Genomic DNA, 18938 nt, shown 5'->3' on the forward strand with positions numbered 1-18938 from the left:
GGAAATCACAATGTCTGATTTTTTTTTTAATCATTTATATGTATGTTACTGCTGCAAATAAGTATTTCAACAGCTGTGAAAATCAATGTTAATATTTGGTACAGTAGCCTTTGTTTGCAATTACAGAGGTCAAATGTTTCCTGTTGTTTTTCACCAGGTTTGCACACACTGCAGCAGGGATTTTGGTCCATTCCTCCATACAGATCTTCTCTAGATCTTTCAGGTTTGGAGTTTCAGCTCCCTCCAAAGATTTTCTATTGAGTTCAGGTCTGGAGACTGGCCAGGCCACTCCAGGACCTTGAAATGCTTCTTACGGAGCCCCTCCTTAGTTGCCCTGGCTGTGTGTTTGGGGTCATTGTCATGCTGGAAGACCCAGCCATGACCCATCTTCAGTGCTATTACTGAGGGAAGGAGGTTGTTTGCCAAAATCTTGCAATACATGACCCCATCCATCCTCCCTTCAATGCGGTGCAGTCGTCCTGTCCCCTTTGCAGAAGAGCACCCCCAGAGAATGATGTTTCCACCTGCATGCTTCACAGTTGGAATGGTTTTCTTGGGGTTGTTCTCATCCTCTAAACATGGTAAGTGGAGTTGATTCCAAAAAGCTCTATTCTAGTCTCATCTGACCACATGACCTTCTCCCATGCCTCCTTTGGATCATCCAGATGGTCACTGGTGAACTTCAAACAGGCCTGGACATGTGCTGGCTTGAGCAGGGGGAACTTGCTGCCCTGCAGGATTTTAAACCATGACAGCATCATGTGTTACTAATGTAATCTTTGTGACTATGGTCCCAGCTCTCTTCAGGTCATTGATCAGGTCCTCCTGTGTAGTTCTGAGCTTTCTCAGAATCATCCTTACCCCACAAAGTGAGATCTTGCGTGGAATCCCAGACTGAGGGAGATTGACAGTCATCTTGTTCTTCCACTTTCTAATAAATAATCATAACAGTTGTTGTCTTCTACCAAACTGCTTGCTTGTTGTCCTGTAGTCCATCCCAGCCTTGTGCAGGTCTACAGTTTTGTCCCTGGTGTCCTTAGACAGCTCTTTGGTCTTGGCTATGGTGGACAGGTTGGAGTGTGAGTGACTGAGTGTGTGAACAGGTGTCTTTTATACAGGTAACACTTTCAAACAGGTGCAATTAATACAGGTAAAGAGTGCAAAATAAAAGGGCTTCTTAAAGAAAAACTAAGAGGTCTGTGAGAGCCAGAATTCTTGCTGATTGGCAGGTGTTCAAATACTTATTTGCAGCAGTAACATACAAATAAATTATTTAAAAAATCATACGTTGTGATTTCCATTTTTTAGATTATGTCTCTCACAGTGGACCTGCACCTAAGATGAAAATTTCAGACCCCTCCATGATTTCTAAGTGGGAGAACTTGCAAAATCGCAGGGTGTTCAAATACTTATTTTCCTGGGTCTCCTGTGGGTTGTCCTCCCAGTTGGACATGCCTGGAAGACCTCCCTTGGTAGACAACTAGGTTGCATGTTCACTAGAAGCCTGAACCACCTCAAGCTGGCTTTTTTCAATGAGAAATAGCAGCAGCTCTACTCCGAGCCCCTGACGGATAGTTAAGATTCTCACCTTGTCCCTGAGTGAAAGCCCAGATACCCGACAGAGGAATCTCATTTCTGCCGCTTGTATCTGCAAAACCTCTTTCAGTCATTATCCAAAGTTCATGTGTGTAGGTTAGGATGGGAGCATGAATCAACTGGTAAATCGAGAGTCTCACCTTCTGGCCCAGGTTTTTCTTCACCACAATGGTCTGGTACAGCGTCCACAGGACCTCAGACGCAGCTCCAATCTGTCTGTTCCCCCCACTCACGAACAAGACCCCGAGATACTTGAGCTCCTCTACTTGATGTAGGAACTCTCCCCTGACCCAGAGGGAACTATCCACCCATTTCTGACAGAGGACCAGGGTGTCAGATTAGGAGGTATTGATCCTCATCCCAGCTCCTTCACAGTCAGCCTCTACCCTGCACATGAATTGATTATTAATTAATTATTATTACTTTGTTGAGTCTATGTGGTGTCTGTAAGCAGTATGAATGAATGCTGTTGCAGAGCAGTGGCTGCACTTCATGTTGCATTCAAAACTGTGGTGCCCATTTTTTTTTTTCCTATTTAACTACTAATACTTTTTGTAATCGTGCATTTAACTAACCGTTGTTTACTGTTTCGGTACTCTGGCAAAATAATTCCCTTACAGATAAATAAAGTTACTCTGTATCTTTATTGCAAAGGCAAACAAGATGTGGATTAAAACAAAACACAGAGCAGTTTTCTGAGTTTTTGTGCAGTATATATCTCAGTTTGTACATATATGACACATTTAAAATCCTAAATAGAATAAAATCTTTATTGTCATTGTACAGCAGAGGGGGCCAGGGATATAATGAAATTGGGGGTGCTCTTGCAGAGAGAAATGTGACTGTAAACATTTAGGGCACTGATTGTGAACACTGGCAGTGGGGGTGGAGCCAGATTGGGTTGGTTGTTGGGTTATGGGAGTAGGTCTGTAGGTGAGTGAGTGTGTGTATGGCCCAGGAGAAGAAGCTGTTTGTCAGCCTGCTGGTGTGGAACTAAGTTGACCTGTAGCATCTCCTGGGGGGCAACAGGTCAAACGGGGTCGGCAGGGTGTGAGCGGTCTCCTGTGATGGCCTTGGTTTTCCTAAGGCAGCAGGATGTGATGATGTTTTCCAGGCTGGGCAGATGGCAGCCGATAATCTTTAGGGCAGTTTTATGACCCTCTGCACTGCCTTTGTGTCCTCGGCTGTGGAGCCTGCTTACCACACACTCAGACAGTATGTCAGTATGCTTTCCACCATGGAGTGATAGAAGGCCAGTAGCAGCTTCGAGTCCAGGTTGTTCTTCCTGAGGACACGCAAGAAGTGTAGCTGCTGTTGAGCCTTTGTAACCAGAACCTTGATGTTGGAGGTCCATGTGTGGTCTGTGGAGATGTGGGTGACCAGAAATCTGAAGGTGGTGACAGTTTCCACCTGTTCTCCATTCATGAGGAGGGGGGTGGTCCTGTTCTTCCTCAAGTCCATGATGAGTTCTTTTGTCTTATGAACATTCAGGGTCAGGTTGTTCTCTGAGCCCTAGAGCGACAGTTCCTCCACCTCAGCCCTGTACTCTGTCTTGTCCTCATCGCAGATGAGTCCAACCACTGTGGTATCATCTGCATATTTTATAACGCAGTTGGTTGGGTGGAATTGAGAATGCACACCTTGTTCTTCAACACAGATCAGCACAACTCCCAAAAACAAGATAAAACTGTTTCACTGTCTGCTGCTTACAGTCAACACACGAACAAAGCAAAGTAGTGCAGCCTTCGCTCAATGTTACAAATCCGTGTTTTTGTTCCAGTGTCGAACATTTTTATAATGTGGATTAAATAAGGAAGCATATTCTACTTAAATGGTGTAGATTCCTTCACTGCAAAGATCCATTTTCTTCTTCTTTTTTCATGTAACATGTTGGGTGGGTGCAGATGTTAAAGAACCCTATCTGTGTATCATTACTGCTCATACATTTGACATGTTGTCACACAGATCAAAAACACAACCTTCCAGTTTGATGGAGTCATGGATGCCTGTTAGATGACATCATGTGGCCGTGGTGTGAGTGCAGTACAAAGCAGAATTGAGAAGAAAAGTGGCTCACATGGTTTAAAACCCTGGGGTGGGCCCGGCACCCTGTATGTCGAGTTCACAGTGTTTTATGGTGACTGTTCCTTGATAAAGTACATGGATTAAATGTTATAGTTCTTTGCTGTCATTCAAAAGTAGATGAAGAAGAGGATTGGATGCACTGGTAGCCCCATTAGTCTTCATTTGGACATGGTAACAGTACAGCATCAGTCTGTATGTCTGTGCGCTTGGACAAGACCCTTCATCTACACTGTCCCATCTTGTCTTTCATGCCCCGTCACGAAAAGTGCTCCATTTTTGTGAAACGTTTTTGTTTGGGTTTTTTTTTTTTTTTTGCTATTTGTAATCCTTCCCCTTCTCCTAACTTTAACCATAACGTAAGTGTCTCCTAACCCATCCTGTCTCCTAACCATACCCCCCCAACCCCTCCCCCGTCACCCCACATTTTGTGCCCCCGTCATGAAAAGCACCCTATTTTTGCATCCCGTCATGAACCAACAGATTAATGTATTTTTTGTAATAACATCAGGAACGGCCGTGAGACTGGGTTGTATAAATAACTCGGGAAGTCATCTGTGACAGCCATCGATTTCTATTTAATCACTACATGGAGGACCGGGCCAATCCGCTCATTCTATGGCTGTTGACAGAGCGCCGCCATTTTGGCTGGCGTCTAACAACCAGACATAAATATAAATCAATGGGCATGATCAATGTTTTCAAGAGAGTTTCACCATAAATCTGCATTTTCAGTGCTTTTAATGTGCTGTTACATTGATTCAAACTCAGTCCCATATTTGTACAGCCACCATTTGTCAAAACATATACAGAAGAGGATCAGACGAGTTGTATAATTTTAATATATATACTTTTACTATATCTATCTATCTATCTATCTATCTATCTATCTATCTATCTATCTATCTATCTATCTATCTATCTATCTATCTATCTATCTATCTATCTATCTATCTATCTATCTATCTATCTATCTATCTATCTAATAAACTTGAATTAATTTGTTTGACCCAGTCCAGATGGAGTCACCTGGAGTTATAAATTTTGTTCATACTATCCCGACCACTAAAGCTATTATCCTTATCAACACAGAAAATAATACCATCAGTTTGTCGAACAGAAACATATATAAACACACCATGTCTGCCACGACACGAGATACTGGTCTGATCTTGAATTGATTTCATTATGAAGTTAAGATAAAGATATAGATAGGGAATAATTTCTGGACCAAGCTGAAAGAAATCTAAAAGCACTACATTGAGAATTACTATGGAGTATATCATACTGAAATTAATCTCACTCAAGTATATATTCTTATATTAGTAGCAAATATACAATGTCAAAGATGGTTAGCGACTGTCAGGTCACCAACCAAATAGAGAGAAAAAACATTTCCATTCTATGAATTTGCTCTTACAGAATATCTCAGAATAGAAAACCTGATGTGAAGAAAAAACCCTGAGGCTAATTAAAAAGGGATCAATTGAGACTTATGAAAGTGAGACTTCTAATTTAATCGCTAAACGAATGGTGATCTATTTCTCACGACAAAGTATTCAGGCAATAAATCTGAAGTCACTACTTTACAGAATACAGAACGACACAAAAAATCATTTTCTAACCTTTATTTGGCAATTTTAGTCATTTCCACACATCAATAATATTACATATAATACTCTCTTATGAAAGCTCACTCCACAATCCTTTGTCAGTTTCTTGCTCCACCCGAACACTCCATCACTTTAACCTGATCACTTTAACCCAAATTTCAACCTGCTGGAATCCAGTGTATAATTGGCTGTTTTGACTACTTTTGGTTTTACCTTCTTAATTTACCTTTAAAAAAAACTGTTTGCTTTCCATTGTTTGGTGTCATTTCTTTTCAGCACAACCTGCCCTGTGTGACTTTACAGTTTTCTTTTCATTCTGACATATTGTATTAACACAATAAACCTAAATTCACACAAAAACCTAAAATCTGAATACAAAAAAAGTTTGTTTTTTTAACTGTGAAACCCACAAACATGTTTAACAAACATTTTTATACCTTCGAATGCCAATATAAATTGTAAAGTTCAAAAGTATATTTCAAATGTAGCAAACAACGTTATATATAACTATTTACATTAAAATGCAGGAAATGCTTCAGGCATTTTTTGTACAACTATTTATAATGCAATAAGATGCCACACAAATTACTTGTGCCAATCAGAAAAATAATTCCTGTCCAAAACAAGACCTCTCTGACTTGTTTTTGACATGTCATAGGCCTGACACTTTCCTCCTGTTGTCATTCCTCCTGTTGTCCACCTGTAGGCAGTGTTGGCACCACAGTTTGTTTTTGCTGGCTTTTTTTCTCAATACCACGTGGGGTCAATCCACATGGGGTCAGTCATTTTGATTGGTTTACATCATGCATTTTTCCATAAAGAAGAAGACACCCACCCCAACTCAGCCAGAGGTGACGAAAGAGGAAGACATTCATGCGCATTCACAAACAAATACGTGGGTCAGTGATCATTATTATTTGGTTGGGATGCGCATTTTCCACCAAATGATAAAGGGAAAGTCATGTTTTTCCCCATGTAATTGCTCTGGGCAGAGAAGAGGAAGGAGGGAGAGAAGTCCCATTTGCACGTGTGCTGGGCGAAGCGATCGCAGGAAGTGTCACTCCACAAGCTAACTAGCTTGCTAACGCTTTTGTTTTTATTTTTCATTTTTTTTATTTTTATTTTATTTTAGCACCGTTGTCGTGCGTTGCCTGTGCTGCTTCATGACCTGTTTGGTGCCTTGATTGGGGCACTCCTTCTGCTGAATCACCTCTGGATTATTTGCACATTATTCACTTTGTGTGTTTTTGGGAATCCGCTAGCTTAGTGCAGCTACTAGCTCTTAGCCGATTTAGCATGGCGGCTTCTCCTGTCTCTCCCGCACTTTTCTGCTCTGGGTGTGAAATGTTTAGTTATTCCTCGGCCTCCTTTAGCAGTAACGGTACTTGTAATAAGTGCAGCTTATTCGTAGCTTTGGAGGCCAGGCTGGGCGAATTGGAGGCTCGGCTCCGCACCGTGGAAAATTCTACAGCTAGCCAGGCCCCTGTAGTCGGTGCGGACCAAGGTAGCTTAGCCGCCGTTAGTTCCCCCCTGGCAGATCCCGTGCAGTCGGGAAAGCAGGCTGACTGGGTGACTGTGAGGAGGAAGCGTAGCCCTAAACAGAAGCCCCGTGTACACCGTCAACCCGTTCACATCTCTAACCGTTTTTCCCCACTCGACGATACACTCGCCGAGGATCAAACTCTGGTTATTGGCGACTCTGTTTTGAGAAATGTGAAGTTAGCGACACCAGCAACCATTGTCAATTGTCTTCCGGGGGCCAGAGCAGGCGACATCGAAGGACATTTGAAATTGCTGGCTAAGGCTAAGCGTAAATTTGGTAAGATTGTAATTCACGTCGGCAGTAATGACACTCGGTTACGCCAATCGGAGGTCACTAAAATTAACATTAAATCGGTGTGTAACTTTGCAAAAACAATGTCGGACTCTGTTGTTTTCTCTGGGCCCCTCCCCAATCAGACCGGGAGTGACATGTTTAGCCGCATGTTCTCCTTGAATTGCTGGCTGTCTGAGTGGTGTCCAAAAAATGAGGTGGGCTTCATTGATAATTGGCAAAGCTTCTGGGGAAAACCTGGTCTTGTTAGGAGAGACGGCATCCATCCCACTTTAGAGGGAGCAGCTCTCATTTCTAGAAATCTGGCCAATTTTTTTGGATCCTCCAAACTGTGACTGTCTAGCGTTGGGACCAGGAGGCAGAGCTGTGGTCTTATACACCTCTCTGCAGCTTCTCTCCCCCTGCCATCCCCTCATTACCCCATCCCCGTAGAGACGGTGCCTGCTCCCAGACCACCAATAACCAGCAAAAATCTATTTAAGCATAAAAATTCAAAAAGAAAAAATAATATAGCACCTTCAATTGCACCACAGACTAAAACAGTTAAATGTGGTCTATTAAACATTAGGTCTCTCTCTTCTAAGTCCCTGTTGGTAAATGATATAATAATTGATCAACGTATTGATTTATTCTGCCTAACAGAAACCTGGTTACAGCAGGATGAATATGTTAGTTTAAATGAGTCAACACCCCCGAGTCACACTAACTGTCAGAATGCTCGTAGCACGGGCCGGGGTGGAGGACTAGCAGCAATCTTCCATTCCAGCCTATTAATTAATCAAAAACCTAGACAGAGCTTTAATTCATTTGAAAGCTTGTCTCTTAGTCTTGTCCATCCAAATTGGAAGTCCCAAAAAACAGTTTTATTTGTTATTATCTATCGTCCACCTGGTCGTTACTGTGAGTTTCTCTGTGAATTTTCAGACCTTTTGTCTGACTTAGTGCTTAGCTCAGATAAGATAATTATAGTGGGCGATTTTAACATCCACACAGATGCTGAGAATGACAGCCTCAACACTGCATTTAATCTATTATTAGACTCTATCGGCTTTGCTCAAAAAGTAAATGAGTCCACCCACCACTTTAATCATATTTTAGATCTTGTTCTGACTTATGGTATGGAAATAGAAGACTTAACAGTATTCCCTGAAAACTCCCTTCTGTCTGATCATTTTAATAACATTTACATTTACCCTGTTGGACTACCCTGCAGTGGGGAATAAGTTTCATTACACTAGAAGTCTTTCAGAAAGCGCTGTAACTAGGTTTAAGGATATGATTCCTTCTTTATGTTCTCTAATGTCATATACCAACACAGAGCAGAGTAGCTACCTAAACTCTGTAAGGGAGTTAGAGTATCTCGTCAATAGTTTTACATCCTCATTGAAGACAACTTTGGATGCTGTAGCTCCTCTGAAAAGAGAGCTTTAAATCAGAAGTGTCTGACTCCGTGGTATAACTCACAAACTCGTAGCTTAAAGCAGATAACCCGTAAGTTGGAGAGGAAATGGCGTCTCACTAATTTAGAAGATCTTCACTTAGCCTGGAAAAAGAGTTTGTTGCTCTATAAAAAAGCCCTCCGTAAAGCTAGGACATCTTTCTACTCATCACTAATTGAAGAAAATAAGAACAACCCCAGGTTTCTTTTCAGCACTGTAGCCAGGCTGACAAAGAGTCAGAGCTCTATTGAGCTGAGTATTCCATTAACTTTAACTAGTAATGACTTCATGACTTTCTTTGCTAACAAAATTTTGACTATTAGAGAAAAAATTACTCATAACCATCCCAAAGATGTATCGTTATCTTTGGCTGCTTTCAGTGATGCCGGTATTTGGTTAGACTCTTTCTCTCCGATTGTTCTGTCTGAGTTATTTTCATTAGTTACTTCATCCAAACCATCAACATGTTTATTAGACCCCATTCCTGCCAGGCTGCTCAAGGAAGTCCTACCATTATTTAATGCTTCAATCTTAAATATGATCAATCTATCTTTGTTAGTTGGTTATGTACCACAGGCCTTTAAGGTGGCAGTAATTAAACCATTACTTAAAAAGCCATCACTTGACCCAGCTATCTTAGCTAATTATAGGCCAATCTCCAACCTTCCTTTTCTCTCAAAGATTCTTGAGAGGGTAGTTGTAAAACAGCTAACTGATCACCTGCAGAGGAATGGTCTATTTGAAGAGTTTCAGTCAGGTTTTAGAATTCATCATAGTACAGAAACAGCATTAGTGAAGGTTACAAATGATCTTCTTATGGCTTCGGACAGTGGACTTATCTCTGTGCTTGTTCTGTTGGACCTCAGTGCTGCTTTTGATACTGTTGACCATAAAATTTTATTACAGAGATTAGAGCATGTCATAGGTATTAAGGGCACTGCGCTGCGGTGGTTTGAATCATATTTGTCTAATAGATTACAGTTTGTTCATGTAAATGGGGAATCTTCTTCACAGACTAAAGTTAATTATGGAGTTCCACAAGGGTCTGTGCTAGGACCAATTTTATTCACTTTATACATGCTTCCCTTAGGCAGTATTATTAGATGGTATTGCTTAAATTTTCATTGTTACGCAGATGATACCCAGCTTTATCTATCCATGAAGCCAGAGCATACACACCAATTAACTAAACTGCAGGATTGTCTTACAGACATAAAGACATGGATGACCTCTAATTTCCTGCTTTTAAACTCAGATAAAACTGAAGTTATTGTACTTGGCCCCACAAATCTTAGAAGCATGGTGTCTAACCAGATCGTTACTCTGGATGGCATTTCCCTGATCTCTAGTAATACTGTGAGAAATCTTGGAGTCATTTTTGATCAGGATATGTCATTCAAAGCGCATATTAAACAAATATGTAGGACTGCCTTTTTGCATTTACGCAATATCTCTAAAATCAGAAAGGTCTTGTCTCAGAGTGATGCTGAAAAACTAATTCATGCATTTATTTCCTCTAGGCTGGACTATTGTAATTCATTATTATCAGGTTGTCCTAAAAGTTCCCTAAAAAGCCTTCAGTTGGTTCAGAATGCTGCAGCTAGAGTACTGACGGGGACTAGCAGGAGAGAGCATATCTCACCCGTGTTGGCCTCTCTTCACTGGCTTCCTGTTAATTCTAGAATAGAATTTAAAATTCTTCTTCTTACTTATAAGGTTTTGAATAATCAGGTCCCATCTTATCTTAGGGACCTCGTAGTACCATATTACCCCATTAGAGCGCTTCGCTCTCAGACTGCGGGCTTACTTGTGGTTCCTAGGGTTTGTAAGAGTAGAATGGGAGGCAGAGCCTTCAGCTTTCAGGCTCCTCTCCTGTGGAACCAGCTCCCATTTCAGATCAGGGAGACAGATACCCTGTCTACTTTTAAGATTAGGCTTAAAACTTTCCTTTTCGCTAAGGCTTATAGTTAGGGCTGGATCGGGTGACCCTGGACCATCCCTTGGTTATGTTGCTTTAGACGTAGACTGTGGGGGGGTTCCCATGATGCACTGTTTCTTTCTCTTTTTGCTCCGTATGCATCACTCTGCATTTAATCATTAGTGATCGATCTCTGCCCCCCTTCTCGGCATGCCTTTTTCCTGGTTCTTTCCCTCAGCCCCAACCAGTCTCAGCAGAAGACTGCCCCTCCCTGAGCCTGGTTCTGCTGGAGGTTTCTTCCTGTTAAAAAGGAGTTTTTCCTTCCCACTGTGGCCAAGTGCTTGCTCATAGGGGGTCGTTTTGACCGTTGGGGTTTTTCATAATTATTGTATGGCCTTGCCTTACAATATGGAGCGCCTTGGGGCAACTGTTTGTTGTGATTTGGCGCTATATAAGAAAAAAGTTGATTGATTGATTGATTTCCATTATTGACATTATGATTGTCTCATATTGAAGCCAAGACATTTTGAATTTTAAAAGGTTTTTATCAGGTGGTCCAAACTAAATACCTCTTCATTGTGTGTTCAGGAGACGTGTGTGCTTACTTTTGCTTATTTGGTTGTATGTTTGGTTATTCAGGTACAAACAGCCGAAAAACATGCAAGAATGATTATTATTTCAAACACAGAGATTTGTGGAGAGCTTAAGTTGCATGATGACTTAGAAGGAAAGTTTCAGGTTGAATAAATATACATACTGTGGTTTTTGTGACTCACAACACGAATGACGGGATGTTTGTTTACAGCTCGTAACATGTCTGAGCACGACTCGGAACATAGTTTCCTGACTGACGGCACCGTCAGCTGTTAACGCTCATCAGGAACCGTGGATCCGTGTTTGTGAGTGGATATCAGCCAAATATTTGGCAAACTATCATCCCATTCACAAAGTGAACATACGCGCGCACACACACACACACACACACACAGTTTGCTGAGGAGTGTTTTGCATTACAAGAACATGTGATTCCTCTTAGCTGCAGAAATACAAGCAGTGCCAAAAGTTTCCCATGCAAACTTCAAAATGTGCCACAGGACCAAACTTGTCTCAGACTTTCCTTCAGTAAAAAGAGAAAGTCTCTCTCAGCGTTCTTCTTGCTTCTTAAATCCAGGATTGTGTCCCTGTGCAGAGTTTGCTGCGCTGGTTTCACTTTGTCGTCACGTTCTTCCCTCTCAGTATTTGCAGACTGTAGCTTATCGCTCTTGTTTCCTCTGTTCACTGAACTCGCCTGATTAAAATCATCTGTTGGTTGTCTTACCTACTCAGGGGTCACTGCATCCACAGCGCCCCAGAACAGGATGAAACGGGATGAAAGCAGGACCCTGATTTTGACCCCGACCGGATTCCTTTCTGTTCTGTCTACTCGATAGGAACATGAATTTATGACCATGATGGGAGGTGTAGCTGTGGGGAGGGGGGTGTGGAGAGGATTTATCACCACACTGTGTTTGCACACGGTGGCGGGGGGGTCGTTGTCGTCGTGCACATGCAGGAAAAGGCGGGAATCTGTTTCCTGCTGCATATCACATTTGATTTTACAGGACGGTTATAGACGTGCAGGAAAAAGTGGCTCTTGGAGAATATTTAAAAGGTACAGACGTCACCGTGTCGCTTCTCATTAACTTTGAAAAAGTTAAACACCACTCGCTTAAACACCAAGGCGGTGGTTAAGTGAGTGGAGCTGCAGAACGTGCACACACACGGTGAGCTCAGAATCAATACAGTTTCTGTTTTCAGCCATTTCATTGTAGAAAATAAAGTCCCACCACACAAAGTCTGTATCTCTACCAGCATCCAGTACTTCATGGTGCAGTGGAACAGAGAAGGTTGACATTTCAACTACAATTTGCCAGAATTGAACTTACAGTTGTTTTGTTTTCCTGATGGAGAATCTTTCTCTGTTCCACTTCACAATGAGGCTGTAAGTGGTGATGCAACAGGCAGAATTTCTCCAGTTACAGCCACAGATACTCATGTCTCCTTCAGAGTCATCAGCGGTGTCTTGGTGGCTTCCCTCACTATACTCCGTATATAGTCATTCAGATTTTAAAAATGCCTACTCTTACCATGGAGTAGTATATTGTTTTTATTTCTTAGTGATTGATGTAAATACACTCTAAGATGTATTCTGTGACTTGGATATCGTGACTTTCTGACTTCTCTCAAGACATCTGACTCTAAACATAATGTTAAAGTATTAAATTAAAAACTTGTCCATGCCATTATTTTGGTTTTCTTTTTTAGTTTAATTTATGTCATATTGCCGTGATTTGCATTTACTGTGGGTTTCCAGTGCATCCAGAAAGTATTCACAGAACTTCAGTTTTCCACATTTTGTTATGTTGCAGCCTTTTTCCAAATTGATTGAAATTAATTTTTACCCTCAAAAGTCTACCCACAATACCCCATAATGACAACATGAACGGTTTTTGATTTCTTGCAAATTTATTTTAAAAAAATCACTTGTACGTAAGTATTCACACCCTTTACTCAGTACTTTGTTGATGCAACTTGGGCAGCAATTACAGCCTCAAGTCTTCTTGAATATGATGCCACAAACTTGGCACCTATCTTTGGGCAGGTTTGCCCATTCCTCTTTGCAGCACCTCTCAATCGCCATCAGATTGGATGGGGAGTGTCGGTGCACAGCCGTTTTTAGATCTTTCCAGAGATGTTCAATCAGATTCAGGTCTGGGCTCTGGCTGGGCCACTCAAAGACATTCACAGAGTTGTCATGAAGCCACTCCTTTGATATCTTGGCTGTGTGTTTAGGGTCATTGTCCTGCTGAAAGATGAACCGTTGTCCCAGTCTGAGGTCAAGAGCACTCTGGAGCAGGTTTTCATCTGGGATTTCTCTGTACTTTAATGCCTTCTTCTTTCCCTCAATCCTGACTAGTCTCCCAGTTCCTGTTGCTGAAAAACATCCCCACAGCATGATGCTACCACCACCATGCTTCACTGTAGGGATGGTGCCTGGTTTACTCCAAACATGATAGCTGGCATTCATGCCAAAGAGTTCAATCTTTGTCTCATCAGACCAGAGAATTTTGTTTCTCATGGTCTGAGAGTCCTTCAGGTGCCTTGCGGCAAACTCCAGGTGGGCTGCCATGTGCCTTTTACTAAGGAGTGGCTTCCGTGTGGCCACTCTACCATACAGGCCTGATTGGTGGATTGCTGCAGAGATGGTTGTCCTTCTGGTAGGTTCTCCTCTCTCCACAGAAAAATGCTGGAGCTCTACCAGAGTGACCATCGGGTTCTTGCTCACATCCCTGACTAAAGCCCTTCTCCCCAGATCGCTCAGTTTAGACAGGCAGCCAACTCTAGGAAGAGACCTGATGCATCCAAATGTCTTTCAATTACGGATGATGGCAGCCTCTGTGCTCATTGAGATCTTCAGAACAGTAGAAATGTTTCTGTACCCTTCCTCGGATTTGTGCCTAGAGACAGTCCTGTCTCAGAGGTCTACAGACAATTTCTTTGACTTCATATTTGGTTTGTGCTCTGACATGCACTGTCAACTATGGGACCTTATATGTAGGCAGGTGTGTGTCTTTCCAAATCAACCCAAGGTAGACTCCAATTAAGCTGGAGAAACATCTTAAGGACCTGTACGTTTATTAGATTGTCAGCAGGATTGGTCATAAACACACATTTATAGAGTGAAATGGATGGCTGGCAGTCAAGACCCAACATTTGACCTTACCTGAAATGCCAGTTCGGAGCTGAACTTGAATGATTCCACATTTGACTTACAAGAGAAAAATGTTCATCTTAAATGTCCTTAATCTTCTGCCACAAAAGTCATTGTGTTGCACTCCTACAGGAGCTGCTCAGCAACCGAGGCTGATTCTCAGTTGATGAGATAAACTGACAATTACCGTTTACGTTTAGTGCACAACTGGTTGTGGTGATAAGTAAAAACATTAATTAGATGTGCACTGAGACACTCTAACAGTGGAATATTAATGGCCAGCACCATCATTATATCTGCTAGATGACAACATGGTCATAAGTCTGCTTTTTTTTTTTTTTTGCTCTCTCCCTCGCCATCTGACTCATGTCCACCTGTATGATTACTTTAAAGTACATTTGCTGCAAACATGGAATCACAACATAGTGGAACTACTGTGACAGATTGGTTCAGGCAAACTTTGTCAAATTGCAGTACATAGTACAAATATATTCTGCAGCATAATCAATCAATCAAACAATCAATTTTATTTATATAGCGCCAAATCACAACAAACAGTTGCCCCAAGGCGCTTTATATTGTAAGGCAAGGCCATGCAATAATTACGTAAAACCCCAACGGTCAAAACGACCCCCTGTGAGCAAGCACTTGGCTACAGTGGGAAGGAAAAACTCCATTTTAACAGGAAGAAACCTGTTAAACCTGATAATCATTACAAGCACCAACAGAGAAGTGTGAGCGCAGCTCTATAATGACACAAGATCTTGTATCTAAAAAAAAACAAAAAACAGTTCAATAAATGGACAAAAAAACAATGAGTCAAGAAAAAAAATTAATGAATGAATTAATCAGATACCTAATTGGGACATGAAAATATGTGTATGCTGTGGTTATAGTGGCATTGCAGAAAGCAGTGGCCAATCAGGAAAATTTTGAACATTTCAAGATGTAACCCATTGTGATCCATAAAGTGATCAATCGGGATGGAATCGATGGAATCTATCCAGATGGGGGGTCTTTTACTCTCATTTTACCAGGCTTTGGTTTGTATTTCATTTGTGCATCTTGACAAATAGTTTCTGCTTAAATGTTGATTTGACTGTGTAGACACTTTGATGCCAGGAATGGCTAAAATTAAAATACAATGCAGATTGTGTTATTTATGAAGTGAGTGTTGGGTGATTTCTTTGCAAAGTGGTGGAAATGACCACAGCAGGACTCACTGGACCTCTTTAAATCTCCTCTGAAAATATAATATACGTCCATAATCCCATGAACGGCATGCTGCCCTCTTCAGCAGAACAGTTTTCAAATGTTACCAGGTTCATTGTAGCTTTGTAGTAATGTCTTGTTATAACCTCAGAAATGACTGCACAGACTGCACATAGTACTGCTGTGAGTGTGTCCAGTAGCTCCCGTGTCATGGGGCATGCAGGTTCAATGTCACTTTTAATCAAGGATCAGAATTTGGCAGTGGGAAACTGTCTTAAGATCTGGATCACCACTGACATTTAATCAACCACTGACATTTAATCAACTCTTCTCCGACCCAAAGATCATCTCTCTGTCAAACTTTATCAAATAAGTTCAGAGCTGTCCAAAGACGGCAATGTTGCTCGGTGAAGATCCACCTTCCTGATGGCGATACATCATTGAATGATGGGATGTTTAGTACCTGTACGCAATCAGGAACTTAATCATAAGCCTGTTCTTGTTTTTTACTCTTGATGTATTAAAGGTCCGTAACAGCAGATATGTTTGGAAAAACTCCAAGAAGAACTGGATGTTTTTTTTCTCTTCTCTCAGGGACAAAACGGAGGTTTACCTGGGTGATGAAAACTCCCTGAGTCTGACCTTCAATGCCCGGAATGAGGGAGAGGGAGGGGCATACGAGGCCGAGCTTTACGTAGTGCTTCCTCCAGAGGCTGACTATAGTGGGATAGCACGCAACAATGTGGTGAGAACAACAAAAAAAAAAACACAATAATACACAAAAAATACACTTCTGCTGAGTCTTTTCATTATATGTGTATTACATGAAGGCTGCCGATACTCTGTGTCATATTACTTCATGTTTCCAACCCTACATCTATATTCTAATGGCCAAGTGGCGTCTGTGTGTGTGTGTGTGTGTATATGGCTTCAATCATGGAGAAACTGGGGAGCGCTGACATTTGCTGTTTGGTATGCTTATGTATTTTGGGTCAAGGATGAACACTGTGAAAACAGAAAGTTGATAGGATAAATATTTTTGGAGAAGTTAGTGATATTAGCTAACAGCAGTGAACAATGGACATTGTGCTGCAATGCACCATGGGAGTTTGGGGTTTTGGGGTTTTAAATGTCGTTATTGTGGTTCATGTTAGTTTAACAGTATTGTTACTGTTATTGATTTATTCTGTTTTTGCAGTTCAATTTGTGAAGTCAGTTGAGTTTGTGGATGTGTAAAAATAAAAGCACCTGCTTGAGGCAGAATGCAGAAAAGACAAAAAAGCTCTGTGTGCGTGTGTATAACTTCAATTATGGACAAAGTGGAGAGAGCTGACATTCGCCGTTTGGTATACTTGTGTATTTTGGATCAACGCCACCTTAATGGCGTTTCAGTTGCTGTTATGTGTCAAATTTCACCAGTACAGTATGATTTGTCCTGTTCTTTTAATTTGGTGAGTTTATAAGCCTATAACATTTATTATTTAGACATGCTGGCTGGGATGGACTAACTCACTCACCCACTCAGCTACATTTTTGCTGTGCAAGCTCAGCACTGTTAGTCCATGGATCATGTTTATTCATGTGACTGTCTTGACAAAAACTGTTTTATTCAGCCATTATTGAGTCTAAGAATTAAGTCCTGCTAGGGTAAAGCCAGTAATTGTGCACTCACCTGTGTTAGTGATGCAGGTATCCAGTGAAGTGTGATGTTCTGTTTCTTTTCCAGACTCTGACTCAGCTGATATGTAGCTATGAACCCGAAAAAAACCAGACCCGCTATCTTGTGTGTGATCTGGGAAACCCCATGAAGTCTGGGACCAGTGTAAGAGCCAACCACACACACCCACATGCTTTTAGGTGTTCAATCAATCAATCAATTCAATCAATCAATTTTATTTATATAGCGCCAAATCACAACAAACAGTTGCCCCAAGGCGCTTTATATTGTAAGGCAAGGCCATACAATAATTACATAAAAACCCCAACGGTCAAAACGACCCTCTGTGAGCAAGCACTTGGCGACAGTGGGAAGGAAAAACTCCCTTTTAACAGGAAGAAACCTCCAGCAGAACCAGGCTCAGGGAGGGGCTGAGGGAGAGAACCAGGAAAAAGACATGCTGTGGAGGGGAGCAGACATCAATCACTAATGATTAAATGCAGAGTGGTGCATACAGAGCAAAAAGAGAAAGAAACACTCAGTGCATCATGGGAACCCCCCAGCAGTCTAAGTCTATAGCAGCATAACTAAGGGATGGTTCAGGGTCACCTGATCCAGCCCTAACTATAAGCTTTAGCAAAAAGGAACGTTTTAAGCCTAATCTTAAAAGTAGAGAGGGTGTCTGTCTCCCTGATCTGAATTGGGAGCTGGTTCCACAGGAGAGGAGCCTGAAAGCTGAAGTCTCTGCCTCCCATTCTACTCTTACAAACCCTAGGAACTACAAGTAAGCCTGCAGTCTGAGAGCGAAGCGCTCTATTGGGGTGATATGGTACTATGAGGTCCCTAAGATAAGATGGGACCTGATTATTCAAAACCTTATAAGTACACTCAACAAAAATATAAACGCAACACTTTTGGTTTTGCTCCCATTTTGTATGAGATGAACTCAAAGATCTAAAACTTTTTCCACATACACATATCACCATTTCCCTCAAATATTGTTCACAAACCAGTCTAAATCTGTGATAGTGAGCACTTCTCCTTTGCTGAGATATCCATCCCACCTCACAGGTGTGCCATATCAAGATGCTGATTAGACACCATGATTAGTGCAAGGTGTGCCTTAGACTGTCCACAATAAAAGGCCACTCTGAAAGGTGCAGTTTTATCACACAGCACAATGCCACAGATGTTGCAAGATTTGAGGGAGCATGCAATTGGCATGCTGACAACAGGAATGTCAACCAGAGCTGCTCCTCGTGTATTGAATGTTCATTTCTCTACCATAAGCCGTCTCCAAAGGCGTTTCAGAGAATTTGGCAGTACATCCAACCAGCCTCACAACCGCAGACCACGTGTAACCACACCAGCCCAGGACCTCCACATCCAGTATGTTCACCTCCAAGATCGTCTGAGACCAGCCACTCGGACAGCTGCTGAAACAATCGGTTTGCATAACCAGTTTGTTGTCGTAACCGACTTGAGTGGGCAAATGCTCACATTCGCTGGCGTTTGGCACGTTGGAGAGGTGTTCTCTTCATGGATGATGCGAAGGAGATGTGTTGCACTGCATGAGGCAAATGGTGGTCACACCAGATACTGACTGGTATCCCCCCCCCCAATAAAACAAAACTGCACCTTTCAGAGTGGCCTTTTATTGTGGGCAGTCTAAGGCACACCTGTGCACTAATCATGGTGTCTAATCAGCATCTTGATATGGCACACCTGTGAGGTGGGATGGATTATCTCAGCAAAGGAGAAGTGCTCACTATCACAGATTTAGACTGGTTTGTGAACAATATTGAGGGAAATGGTGATATTGTGTATGTGGAAAAA

At 41.8% G+C, this 18938-nt stretch overlaps 1 protein-coding gene across 1 annotated transcript in view; it reads left to right on the top strand.

Moving 5' to 3' along the window:
- The window catches only part of LOC117507546 (integrin alpha-5-like), a 215658-nt gene that overhangs the window by 139571 nt on the left and 57149 nt on the right, over window positions 1–18938 (top strand). Inside the window, exons 20-21 of the mRNA XM_034167411.1 lie at window positions 16040–16190; window positions 17172–17267. Coding sequence (XP_034023302.1) covers window positions 16040–16190; window positions 17172–17267 — 247 coding nt within the window. The remainder of the gene's footprint in view (window positions 1–16039; window positions 16191–17171; window positions 17268–18938) is intronic.

This window comes from Thalassophryne amazonica, chromosome 3, assembly GCF_902500255.1.
Source record: "Thalassophryne amazonica chromosome 3, fThaAma1.1, whole genome shotgun sequence".
Taxonomy (NCBI): domain Eukaryota; kingdom Metazoa; phylum Chordata; class Actinopteri; order Batrachoidiformes; family Batrachoididae; genus Thalassophryne; species Thalassophryne amazonica.